The sequence below is a fragment of the Mesoplodon densirostris genome, chromosome 3, assembly GCF_025265405.1.
Source record: "Mesoplodon densirostris isolate mMesDen1 chromosome 3, mMesDen1 primary haplotype, whole genome shotgun sequence".
Lineage (NCBI taxonomy): Eukaryota > Metazoa > Chordata > Mammalia > Artiodactyla > Ziphiidae > Mesoplodon > Mesoplodon densirostris.
The window spans coordinates 90,576,467-90,590,232 of NC_082663.1; the positions used below are offsets into that span (position 1 = coordinate 90,576,467).

Below are 13,766 nucleotides of genomic sequence, written 5' to 3' on the forward strand. Positions count from 1 at the left end.
GGAAGTATTCAGTACAGATTACAGTTTCTTTATGCTATATAAATACAGTATTTTCTCTGTATATTTGGAGAATGTAAAAAAGTTTCCAGGATGTAAAAAGTTGTGGAGCCAAAAGTTGAAAAACAAGAGGCATTTTAGAAGAAATACTTGCCTATACCCTTATACTTATAAGATGTACCATGGGAATTCTATTGTCCTGTCAAGGATACTAGTTATCTGTTTTATATTTTGCTATTAAATAGTGTCTATTTTTGTTTAAGAAGTATGTATTTATAGATCTATTTTATACAGGGTGAAATTCTAATTTTTGAAAATATGGCAATTTTTAATGGTTCTTTTAAAGTTTTTAAGCACTATTTATGGTGAATTGAAAAGTCAACATAACTCACTTGATTTCCTAAATACCAAGCTGAATGCCATTAAATAAGAAAGATTTAAATAAATTTAAATAGTCAATAATTTTTTTAGGATTTTTACTAGCTTTACCTTTTAAGAAAGATGCTATTTTAAAAGATGCTATTTATTAGTTTTACCTTTTAAAACGATGTGTATTTTAAAAGATGCTATTTTAAAATAGACATCTTTGCTAATGACATGCCTGTAGTTTTGTATAATACTCTATTTCTGCCTGATTTGTACTCAATATCCACTAAATTATAGAAATTCTTATTTTAAAATCTCATGTACAAATCTTTTAAAAAATGGATTTGCTCTTGCAATTATTTATAATAAATTGAATACCTACTGTATATAGGTAATAATTTTAGCCCCAGTGTTATAAAAGTGAAAACTCTGTAATATTCTTATTTTCATGTATATCGTAGTTTGATGGGAGAAATATACCTGAACAAATAATTAAAATATACTATGAGAAGTGTTATATTAATCACAGGTACATACATGATCCCTGAGATCTGAGAAAAGGGAACACCTAAGTTGGCCTGGGTAATTATGGTTGTGGGGATGGTCAGAGAAGGTTTCACAGAGAAAACAACTTAACAGTTTAGTTGTTGAAAATTCTGCAGGCAGACAAGGGATAAAAACATTTAGACTGAAGGAACAACATCTGCAAAGCTACAGAGGTATGATCATGGGACATTTAAGGGACCATAGGTAGAAAGTTGTGGTACTATTGTTTGAGGGTGGAAGGCTGTCTGGAGCCAGCTTGGATTACCAGGCAAAGGAGTTTGAATTTTAACCTATAGGTTAGGGTTGTAAATTTGATACCTCGTGTTACAAGTAATAATAGAATTAATACCTAGAATCACTAAGTATCCTAAAGAATGAAGAGGGCTAAGTAGGGATTGTAGGGCATGAGGGGATGCATGTATAATGCTGTGTAGCCTTAACCAGTTAATTCATTTAACAGATTTTTATTGTCTACTATATATGCAAGGCACTGTTTTAAGCACTGGAGATAATAGTGGGGTAAGAGAACAGAGCAATTCCTTGCCCAATTGGAACTTATATTACAAATCAGTCTGTATTGTACCCCCACCTGCTTGCTCTCTCTCTCTCTCTTTGTAATTTTTGGCTACAGTATGATTGTATAATTTCCTTGTAATTTTTTTCATCTTCCTTATGGTTGACGTAGGCAGCTTTTGCTCTATTACTTGTGGAAGAATGTAGCTAAATTTGTGACACCCTCTCCACATTATTGTTCTTCCCCCAACCTGTAGTTTGAGGTCTGGGCATTACTTTTTTTTTTAAATTGAAATTTCTTTTGAGGTAATTGTAGATTAATATGCAACTGTATGAAATAATAATCCCTTGTACATTTGGTCTAGTTTCCCCTCATGGTAACATTTTGCAAAACTATGACAACCAGGATATTAACATTGACATAATCCACTAATCTTATTCATATTTCTCCAGTTTTAATTGTACTCCTTTGTTGTGTGTATGTTAAGTTCTGTAACATTTTATTATTTGTCTAGATTCATGTATCCACCACTACCATCAAGATACTGAACAGTTCCAACACTACTAGAATCCCTTGTATCCTCCTTCTATAACCATACTTACCTCCCTTTTCCACTCTGCAGGCCCTAAACCCTGGCTACCCCTAATCTGTCCTTTTCCCAAAATTTTTTCACTTCAAGAATGTTATATAAATGGAATCATACAGTATATAACTTTGTGGGGTTGGCTTTTTTCGTTCAGCAGGATTCCTGAAGATTCGTGCAAGTTGTTGTCTATGTTGATAGACTGTTCCTTTTTAATGTGGGTAGTATTCCATGGTATGCATTCACCTGTTGAAGGATCCCTGTGCTGATTCCAGCTTTTGGCTATTACAAATAAAGCTGCTATGAACATTTTTGTACAGGTTTTTGTGTGAACATATGTTTTCATTTCTATGGCATAAATGTCCAAGAGTGCAATTGCTGGATCATATTGTAGTTGAATGTTTAGTTTTATAAGAAACCAGAGTGGCTGTATCATTTTTTGTCTACTAACCAGGAACAAATGAATGATCCACTTTTTCCATATCCTTACAAGCATTTGGTCTTGTCATTATATTTTATTTTAGCCATTCTGATAGGTATGTAGTGGTATCTCCATGTGGTTTTAATTGCATTTCCCTGATGGCTAATTTATGTTGAACATCTTTTTGTGTGCTCATTTGCCATTTTTATATCCTTTTCTGTGAAATGTCTGTTCATGTCCTCTGCTCATTTTCTAGTTGGATTGTTTTTTTTTTTTTTTGTGTGTGTGTGTGTGTGTGTGGTACGCGGGCCTCTCACTGTTATGGCCTCTCCCATTGCGCAGCACAGGCTCCGGACGCGCAGGCTCAGCGGCCATGGCTCACGGGCCCAGCCGCTCCGCGGCATGTGGGATCCTCCCGGACTGGGGCACAAACCCATGTCCCCTGCATCGGCAGGCAGACTCTCAACCACTGCGCCACCAGGGAAGCCCTGTTGTTGTTGTTTTTAAATGTTGAATTTTAAGAGGTCTTATGAATTCTAGGTACTAGTTCTCTGTCAGATAAGTGGTTTGCAAATATTTTCTCCCAGTCTCTAGCCTGTCTTTTTCTCATCTTCACATGGGCTTTCACAGGGCAACCTTTTTACTTTTGATGAGCCCAGTTTATCAATTTTTCCTTTTATGGATTGTGTTTTTTTGTTTCAAGTCTAAGAACTCTGCCTAGCTTTAGATCCTGAAGATTTCCTCCTGTTTCTTTTTTCTTTTTTCATAGAAGTTTTGTAGTTTTACCTTTATGTTTAAGTTTTTGAATTAATTTTTGTGTAAGGTGTTAGGTCAGAGTTCATTCTTTTTTTTCTTTTTTTGGCCTATAGATATCCAATTGCTCCAGTACCATTTATTGAAAAGGCTAGTTTTCCTTCATTGAATTCCTTCTGGACCTTTGTCAAAAAATAGTTGAGCATATTTATGTGGGTCTATTTCTGGGTTCTTTATTCTGTTCCATTCATCTACTGTCTATACTCTACTAATACCACACTGTCATGATTTCTCATTCACCAAGTTGGACATATTTCTTTGAATACTCTTTCAGCCCTACTTTCTTCTCTCCTTCTGGAACTCAGACGATACAAATGTTGGGTCTTCTGTTATTGTCCTGCAGGTCCCCGAGGCTTTGCTTATTCTTCTTCTTATTTTCTGTATATTTTCTTTCTGTTGTTTGGATTGGTTCAATTCTATTCCTCTTTCTTACATTCACTGATTGTATCCTTTGTTGTCTACTGTTGAGCTCATCTAGTGAGCTTTTTATTCCTGTCATTGTATTTTTTAGTTCTATAATTTCCATGTTTTTTAATAGCTTCTATTTTTTGCTTAGGTTTTCTAATTTTACAGTTGTTTTAAGGGAATTTGTAATTGCTGGTTTACATTTGTTTTAAGAGAATTTGTAATCGATTGTTGAAGCATTTCTATGATGGCTGATTTAAAATCCTTTTCTGATAATTCCAACATCTGATTTCTCTTGTTGTTGGCATAAGTTGATTGTCTTTTCTTTTTTAACTTGTGATTATTTTTCTTGGTTCTTGATATGACAGGTGATTTTCAGTTGAAGCCTAGATATTTTATCTATTATGTTAGGAGACTCTGGGGCCTATTTCAATCTTTTATTTTTACAGGCAGTCAGTCGCTCTGGTTAGATTCAACATGCAGTTCTTGGCCTATTTTTGTGGGCTGTGGTTCCAGTGACAGTTTAATTTTGAGTCTTTGTGCTGTTATTTTGGTTTGCTTTATCTGCTATCACTAGGGCTCCCACTGGTTCTTGATGGTGGTGGTGCTGCTTGAGGGAGTAGAAGACATTTTTCTTAGGCTGAGCAGTACTAGATGTCTATTGGTTAGAGAAGGGGTGAGATAGGATTTCTTTACCGTGCCCCCTAGCTGCCCTACAGTCTCTGGTCAGGAAAGGAGAATCTTGGACTCGCAGAGAAAAAGGAGCTTCCTGGACTGGACCTCTTGCTAGAGCTGGGTCTCTTTTGCCAGTTCTGTGCACCTGCTCTGGTGTTTCTGGGTGGGAAAGGTGATTCTTGGACCTGTGGGGACAGGGAGGCTTCCTGACCAGGCTGCTTGCTATTGCTGGATCTCTCTTGCTGGTTCTTCCTGCCTAGTTCCATTTCTCTTGGCAGAAAATGGGATTCTCAGGCCTATCAGGGAAGGAGAATGCTTCCCCTGGCTGTTTGTTTTTGGTGAGGCTCATAATCTGTCTCCCTTGCTGGTGGTGTCTAGCTTGCCTGATGTTGTCAGAGGGACTCTTGTTGGATCCTGGGAGGAGTTAGCCTACACGGACTGCCTTTTGTTCCCAGACTGGAAGTTGGGAAAAGTCAGGTATGGATGACCGTTTTCTGTTGGGTGAGGGGAGTACAAGACACCCTGCCTCTGTGCTGTTCTTCCAGTCCTAGGGCCAAAGGAGTTTCCCTTTTCTACCTCTCAGAGTTATTCTTTGGTCGTCCCTTTTGCTATTTTCAGTGTTTATAGTTGTGTTTTGTGGGGCTGAGCTGGGAAAAATGGTCTATGCCATCTTGTTTGGATCAGAAGCTAGGTTTTACTTTTTTTTTTAATTTATTTTTAATTTTTGGCTGCATTGGGTCTTCATTGCTGCACACAGGCTTTCTCTAGTTGCGTCGAGCAGGGGCTACTCTTCATTGTGGTGCGTGGGATTCTCATTGTGGTGGCTTCTCTTGTTGCGGAGCACAGGCTCTACGTGCACGGACTCAGTAGTTGTGGCATGTGGGCTCAGTAGTTGTGGTTTGCGGACTTTAGAGCGCAGGCTCAGTAGTTGTGGCACATGGGCTTAGTTGCTCCATGGCATGTGAGAGCTTCCTGGACCAGGGCTCGAACTTGTGTCCCCTGCATTGGCAGGCGGATTCTTAACCACTGTGCCACCAGGGAATTCCTAGGTTTTACTTTTAATTTTGGTTTATTTGTCATATGAGCATGGCGATAGAGGGGTGGGGAGGTATTGGCTGGGACTGAGTTTGGCCTTGTTGGGGGCCCTGAGATTTACTCTCTCTTATGAGATTCCATTAAACATCCTGTACTTCTGGATTTAATTTCATCCACCAGTTCTTCATAGAGCCCTGGAAAATGGCAAGCCAAGGCTGCCCTCCCTGCATTTTTCTGAGGTCCTGTCTTGGTACAGAGAAGCTTCTTTCTTTAGTTCTTTTCTTTTTTTTTTTTTTTTTAAACATCTTTATTGGAGTATAATTGCTTTACATTGTTGTGTTAGTTTCTGCTGTATAACAAAGTGAATCAACTATACAAATACATATATCCCCATATCCCCTCCCTGTTGTGTCCCCCTCCCGCCTTCCCTATCCCACCCCTCTAGGTGGTCACAAAACACCGAGCTGATCTCCCTATGCTCTGTGGCTGCTTCCCACTAGCTATCTGTTTTACATTTGGTAGTGTATATATGTCAATGCCAGTCTCTCACTTCTTCACATCTTATCGTTCCCTATGGTTCTTCAGAACCATTTTTTTTTTAGATTCCATATATATATGTTAGCATACGGTATTTGTTTTTCTCTTTCTGACTTACTTCACTCTGTATGACAGACTCTAGGTCCATCCACCTCACTACAAATAACTCAATTTTGTTTTTTTTAATGGCTGAGTAATATTCCTTTAGTTATTTTCTTGATTTTTCCCTAGGTTGGTCTGTTCAGTGTATGCTGCTTCTTTTCATCTTGGAGTATCCAGTGTGAATTCTCAGGATTTTGTTAATTCTTCTTCCTCAGGATATCTTCTGAAAGTTGAGGGGTAGTGTTGGGCACATTTCCATGCTGCCTAGAGCACCAGAATTTTCTCTTTTTTTCTTTGAAACTATGCTGTGAAACTTGTGGCATAAAGTTTTACTCCTTTATTTGCTGATGATATGTTTAAATTTTTGTTTTTTCTTAACAATTTTTGTTCTTTTTATTAGTTATTGGTGGTAGCAGCTTCTGAAGTACTTCTTTTACTATACTGGCTTTACCTGAAAATTCCAATTATGACTTTTTGCAGTTTTCACATCTCTCTCTGACATTCGACATTTATAATAACTACTTTTTTATCCCATCATCTGTAACTCTGTCAAGCCTCTTTTTTGCTTACTTAATCTCTACCCTTTGGCTTTTCTTCTAGTTCCTCCATTGATACATTCTCATGGGCTTTGTCCTTGTAATTCTCTGCTTTTCTGTCAACATTCAATCTATTGGTTTTATCACCTTTAAGCAGCTGACTCTCAAATTTGTATCCTTAGCCTTGTATTTTACCTAAGCATTTATTTCCTGCTGAAATGAATGTATTTTCTTTAAAGTAGCTACGTATTCTCATTCTTCCATTTCTATTGATATTGTCATCATTTATTATTAAAGCCTTGAAGTTGTCATTGTATCATCTGTCTCTCTTTTCTTTAAATCCATTTACCAGGCCAAGCCTCTTTGATCTTAACTCTCATTGATATTGTCAATTATCGATCCTCATTTCTCAAGCTGTATAGCTGTAGTGACTTATTAATTTGCCTTCTTATGTCTCATTTTATGTTTTTTCTGTCTTCAAGCTATTTTATACCTAGCTTCCAGATTAAACTCTATCTCTATGTCTCTTTTTAAATTAACTATAACATACATACAGAAAAGTGCACAAATCACAGATGCTCAGCTTTATGAAATTTCACCAACTGAAACTAGCACCAGCAAATTAATCATTTAAAACATCACATTCATGATCTTGTTATTTTGGCTTAAACACCAGTTAAAGAGTTTGAGCCTTATTAGTTCCCTTAACGTTAGAATAGCAAGAGGTAAATTGGCATGCCATCTGCCACTGCTTGCCACATATAGCTCGATTTTGGAGACATTTCTTTGTTTACTTCACCCATTAGTCCCCATATTGCTTCCTGAAATACATTTCCTTTTTGACCTTTTTATCTAAATCATGGTTTTTCCAACCTTAACTCATGTCTTGCCATTTCTGGGAAACTTCTGGATTACTTCAGGTTTCATTAATTTTTTCTTTTTCTCTTCAAAAATTCTTTAATTAATTTTTGAATAAGTAATAGCAATATGTTCACTTAAAACAAAATTCAAATGTACAAAAGAGTATATAATGAAGAGTCTCCTTTCCATTCCTGTGTCCCAACCACTGTGTGTTCTTCTAGAAATATTTTATGCACTTAACAAGTAAATTTAATTTTTATTATTCTTCCTCCTTTTTATACAATGTAAGCATACCAAGTTCTGTATCTTACTTTTTTCTATTAATAATTGTTAATGATAGTTCCCGATCAATACACAAGTTTTCTCATTTTTATATTAGGGCTGAATGATATTCCACTGAATGAATATGCCATGATCATATCTACCACATATGGTTGTGAATGTTGGACACTGAACAAATTCACACAGACTATGATTTGAGTAGTACTCCCTAGGATTTCTCAGTTATCAATACAATCAACTGCAGCAGCTTTGATGGTAATTTACCTAGTCAGTTCCTTTTAATTAATATTTCCAGTTTTTTAAAAAATTCCAAATACTACTGAATTGAATAGTCTTGTGTATATCATTTGACATCTATGGAAAAATTATCTGTAGGATACCATTCCCTTTAATTCCTTAAAGTGTTTATAATCTCTACTAATTTAATAATTAGACATAATCAGTTAATTATGGAATTGTTTTTAAAAATTTTTATTATTTGTCATTCCTCAAGGAGTGGTACCATGTATTAAATTATTTTATATTCACCCTGACCTAGAATACTGGTGTACATAAATAAGCCCTTAGGGTGGACTGAAGTGTTTCTCAGATAGCTGCCAGATTGTTTCCCTTTTTATTCATCTAAGCTCTTCATAATCCTTTTGAAATTCCTAATAATGAGAGAAAAAGACTATTGTCAAATCTTTGACCACAGCTAGATGCATTTAGAAGCAGAAGTGATGTTTATTCCAAGCTACAGAATAAAATGAACCACAATCTCAGATATAGTTTAAAAAAAACAAAAACAAAACGTTTCACCTTTCTTTGGAAAAAAAAAATGTTTCTTATTCTTCCATTGAAAACGTGGTATGAGATAGAGTATATCTTCACTGAGACTTAGTTGAGCTATAAGTAAAATAACAGAAAAATGTTCTTTTTTGTGACCCATAAAGATACAGTATATCAAAGTAAATTTTTTAAAGCTACTACCTACAAAGTGAATAAACTGGAATTATCCTACCTGATGTTAAAGTGAATAAGTCAATTACTTTTATTGACTTATTTATGTTAAGGTCCATTTAGTGTCCTGCTTGCAACTTTGGAAACCTTGATGGAGTACATTTTTGCACAACCTTTTTCCCGCTCTACTTGTTTGATCATAAAACCAGACAGTTTTCAGTTGGGAAAAAATTGGAATTTGTTTTCTATTTGGAAAACCCACACATTTTTACTGTCTCTTTAGATAGTATCACTGAGCTTAGAGAGAGAAACCTTTTCTCATTTTTCTGTATATGTTAGAGGGTTTCAGCTGAATTAAATGGACTTCTGATATGATGAGCCAGACTTAAAAATAAAAGATGTGTTTCTTTATTTCTTCTAACTGACCCTAAAAGATTCACTGTTTGAAATTCTAGGAGACTGGAGGGGAAAATAAATTCTATCATAGTTCTTGGGATTTATAGCAAACAAGCAGGAATAACTTTGGGGTATCTGATAACTGACCTTTAGATGATTATAAGTTATACTGTAGAGATTTTTTTTAAACAACTTTGAGCTATAACTCACATGCTGAAGAATTCACCCATTTAAACTGTACAATTTAATGGTTTTTATTGTTCACAGAGTTGTGCAACCATTACCACAATCAATTTTAGAACCCTCTACTCACCCCAAAAGGAAATCCAGTAGCCGTTAGCAGTCACTCCTCATTTCTTCACAAATTTGCCAGCTCTAGTCAATACTAATTTGATTTATGCCTCTAAAAATAGATTTTGGACATTTCATATAAGAAGACAGCACAACATGTCAGTCTTTTGTGTTTGGCTTCTTTCACTTAGCATGTTTACAAGGTTTATCCATGCTGTAGCTTGTATCAACATTTCATTCATTACCATTGCCAATTTCATTGTATGGATACATCACGTTTTATTTATCCATTCATTAGTTGATGAACATTTGGGTTGTTCCCCTTTGTGACTATTATGAATAATTCTGCTCGAATATTCATGCACAAGTTTTTGTGTGGGCATATGTTTTTATTTCTCTTGGGTACATACCTAAGAGTGGAATTTCTGGGTCATATATAATAGCTCTGTGTTTAAGTTTTGAGGAACTATCCATTTTACATTTACACCACCAGTATCTGATGGTTCTAATTTCTTCACGGTCTTCAACACTTGATATTATCTGTCTTTTTGATTATGGACATCTTAGTGTTGTAAAATGCTATCTCATTGTGTGGTTTTTTTTTTTTTTTTTTTTTTTTTTTTTTGCGGTACGTGGGCCTCTCACTGTTGTGGCCTCTCCCGCTGTGGAGCACAGGCTCCGGACGCGCAGGCTCAGCGTCCATGGCTCACAGGCCTAGCTGCTCCGCGGCATGTGGGATCTTCCCAGACCGGGGCATGAACCCGTATCCCCTGCATCGGCAGGTGGACTCTCAACCACTGCGCCACTAGGGTAGCCCTCATTGTGGTTTTGATTGGTATTTTCCTAATGGCTAATGATATTGAACATCTTTTCATGTGCTTAGTGGACGTCTGTAAATCTTATTTGGAGAAATGTCTACTCAGATCTTTTGCCCATTTTTAATTGGTTTGTCTTGTTATTATTGAGTTGTAAGAATTCTTTATATAATCCAGATAAAAGTCCCTGATCAGATATATGATTTGTAAATATTTTCCCCATTCTGTGGTCTTACCAGTTACTTGATGGTGGCCTTCTAAGTACAGAAGTTTTTAATTTTGATGAAAACCAATTTACATATTTTTATTTTGTTGCTTGCACTTTTGGTGTCATATCTAGAAACCATTGCCTGGACCAAGGTCTCAAAGATTTACTACTATATTTTCTTCTGAGAGTTTTATAGTTTTAGCTCTGATATAGATCTGTGATTCCTTTAGATTTAATTTAATTTTTTGTGTATGGTCTAAGGAGACATCCTGCTTAACTCTTTTGCATGTGGAATCCAATTTTCCCAGCATCTTTAGTAGAAAAGACTTTTATTCCCTCCATTGAATAGACTTGGCAGTGAAGTCTGAGTCCTCCAGCTTTGTTCTTTTTCTTCAGCGTGTTTTGGTTTGTTTGTTTATTTATTTGGTTATTCTGGCTTCCTTGCATTTCTTTGTAAGTTTTAAGATTAGCTTGTCAATTTCTGCAAAAAAAAAAGCTAGCTTAGATTTTAATATGGATTGAGTTAAGTTTGTAGAACAAGTTGGACAGTTGCTTTCTTAACAATATTAAATCTTTTGGATCCATTAACATGAGTCTTTCCATTTATTTAGGTCATCTTTAATTTTTTTCAACAATATTTTATAATTTTAAGAGTAAAGTTTTGTATTTATTTTGTAAAATTTATTCCTAAATATTTTATTCTTTTTGATGCTGTTGTAAATGGAATTGTTTTGGAATTGTTTTTTAATTTTGTTTTCAGATTGATCATTGCTAGTATGTAGAAATACAGTTGATATTTGTATATTGATCTTGTACCCTGTAATCTTACTGAGCTCATTTATTAGTTCTAATACTTTAAAAATTGTATTTCTTAGGATTTTCTATATACATCATGTCATCTGCAAATAAATATAGTTTTACTTCTTCCATTCCAAATTCATTGGAAATTATTTCACTTATTTCATTGTACTGACTGGAACCTCCATTACAGTGTTGAATAGAAGCGGTGAGATTGGACATTCTCATCTTCTTCCTGACTTTTTGGGGAAAGCATTCAGTTATAGTGATTTTTTTTTTTTTTACTCTAAAAAGAATGGGCCATAACTCTGCTTTGAAGACTAATTTCCTTTTTATTTACGATTCTTTTCTTCTGTTTACATACACAGATATGTGCTGATTAGACGGCTCAATTGTACAGTGTGGAGGATAAGACAGTGCCTTACAAAAATGGGGTTTGGGAGTGACCTGAAGAATTCACATGAAGCTGTGTTAAAATTGCAAGACTGGGAATTACGGTTACTGGAAACAGTGAAGAAATTTATGGCCCTGAGAATAAAAAGTGATAAAGAATATGCATCTACTTTACAGAACCTTTGTAATCAAGTTGATAAGGAAAGTACTATCCAAATGAATTATGTCAGCAATGTATCCAAGGTAAGAAGAATGATTTCATCATTTATTGTCTATAGCATCATAGTTGTCCTTAAGGCAAGTAGATCATACTATTGAATAAGCGTACCTAAGTCAGCATTCTAAGATCTTCCAAAATCTTGTTGATTATCAGAATCTCATGGGGAAAGTTTCAAAAATTGTAAAATTTGGGCCCAGCTCCTGATATTCTGAGTCAGTAGGTCTGAAATTTTTGAACTTTGAAATCTTTTTTTCCAATAGATGTCCAGATTATTCTAATGATTAGTTAGGTTTGAGAACCTTTCTTACAAATTTCGTTTTCTTTATTACCCTACCTCCTTGGGTTGCTTGAGCCCCGCTGTTTTCTTCTTTTGACACAAACTTTCATTATAACCCACCTTCCCTGCATTCTTCTGTGAATCATTTGTATAGTGAATCACATGGAGTATTTTAACATGTAGGTGTTCTCTGCTGTCATTTCATTACTAAAATACTAATATATTGATGATTTAATCACACATAAAAATCCTTTGGATAAACAATATGGTTTTTTAGCTCCAAGATTATAAAGTATAACATAAAATTTAAAAATAAGGGCTATAAAAAGAAAGGCCAAAATTGCGCTGCTAATTGTCCTTTGAAGGTATAAAATATGAAATATTACACACCTTAATAGTTTTAGATTTTCCCTCTGTTTATTTTCATTGTCTTACTTCACATTTCACTATATTTATTCAAAGTTAAAAATTTTTTTTACCTTACTTGGAAAGTTAAAAAAATTAGTGTGTTTCTTGCACTCATGGGTCTTAGGATTTGAGTAAATTGTAGAAGAAACTCTATTTCTTATGGGGAATGTGTGTTTGTGGTATGTGTGATCAGGTAAAGAACTGTGATTTTGCTGAGAACTCCTAATGTTAATATCTTTAACATCCTTTCCTGGGCCAATGAGATTCCCCAAAGAACAATTCTCTAGTTTCTAGTCTGAAGGTAGGGTTGCCAGATGTAGCAAATTAAAATATAGAACACCAGTTAAATTTGCATACAGTATTTGAGAAATGCATACACTAAAAATTATTTATTTTTTATCTGAAATTCAAATTTAACTAGTGTCCTGTATTTTGTTTGACTACTCTGTTATGTTATGGGAATAGATAGGGAAAGTAGATTGAGTGTTCAAAGAGTCATATTTTAGTTAATCCTCCTGTTTTTGGTAAGCTGCCTGGTGTCTCTGAGTCCAAAAGCTCTCTGGTTAATTTTTTCCTCTTGTTTTCTTCTGCACTGGGGGAAGAATAGTTAGTTGCATGTCTGTGGGCTGAGCAATAGGGACTAGAATTCTGGCTGTTCCTTATATAGACTGAATCAATCCTTCTGTTTCGGTGCCCTCTCCTTTTTCTTCATTTAGATTTCTCCAGTTCCTGAGCTTTATTGGAGTTAGATCTGACCCTATAAACTGGTCTTTTCTTCTTTTTTCTCCCCCCAGTTTCATTGAGACATAATTGACATACATCACTGTATAGGTTTAAGGTGTATAGCATGATTTTTTTTTAAGGGCTTCCTCATTCTTTTATTTTTAATAAATTTATTTATTTATTTATTTATTCCTGGCTGCATTGGGTCTTCGTTGCTGCACACAGGCTTTCTGTAGTTGCGGCGAGCGGGGGCTACTCTTCATTGCGGTGCACGGGCTTTTCATTGTCGTGGCTTCTCTTGTTGCGGAGCACAGGCTCTAGGTGGGCGGACTTCAGTAGTTGTGGCACATGGGTTCAGTAGTTGTGGCTCACGGGCTGTAGAGCGCAGCCTCACTAGTTGTGGCACATGGGCTTAGTTGCTTCCCGGCATGTGGGATCTTCCCGGATCAGGGATCGAACCCATATCCCCTGCATTAGCAGGCAGATTCTTAACCACTGCACCACCAGGGAAGTCCAGCATGATGGTTTGATTTATGTTATGTTGTGAAATGATTACCACAGTAGATTTAGCTGATATCCAAATAATAAAAAGAAAAGAAAAAAAATTTCTCTTTTTGATAAAAAC

At 35.6% G+C, this 13,766-nt stretch overlaps 1 protein-coding gene across 5 annotated transcripts in view; it reads left to right on the forward strand.

Annotated features, from left to right (window-relative positions):
- Positions 1-13,766, forward strand: part of FER (FER tyrosine kinase) — a 470,473-nt gene that overhangs the window by 31,842 nt on the left and 424,865 nt on the right. For all 5 annotated transcript variants that reach the window (XM_060093231.1, XM_060093230.1, XM_060093228.1 and 2 more), the window contains one exon: positions 11,489-11,756. In XM_060093231.1, the coding sequence (XP_059949214.1) occupies positions 11,550-11,756 (207 nt within the window). In that variant the 5' untranslated portion in view covers positions 11,489-11,549. The remainder of the gene's footprint in view (positions 1-11,488; positions 11,757-13,766) is intronic.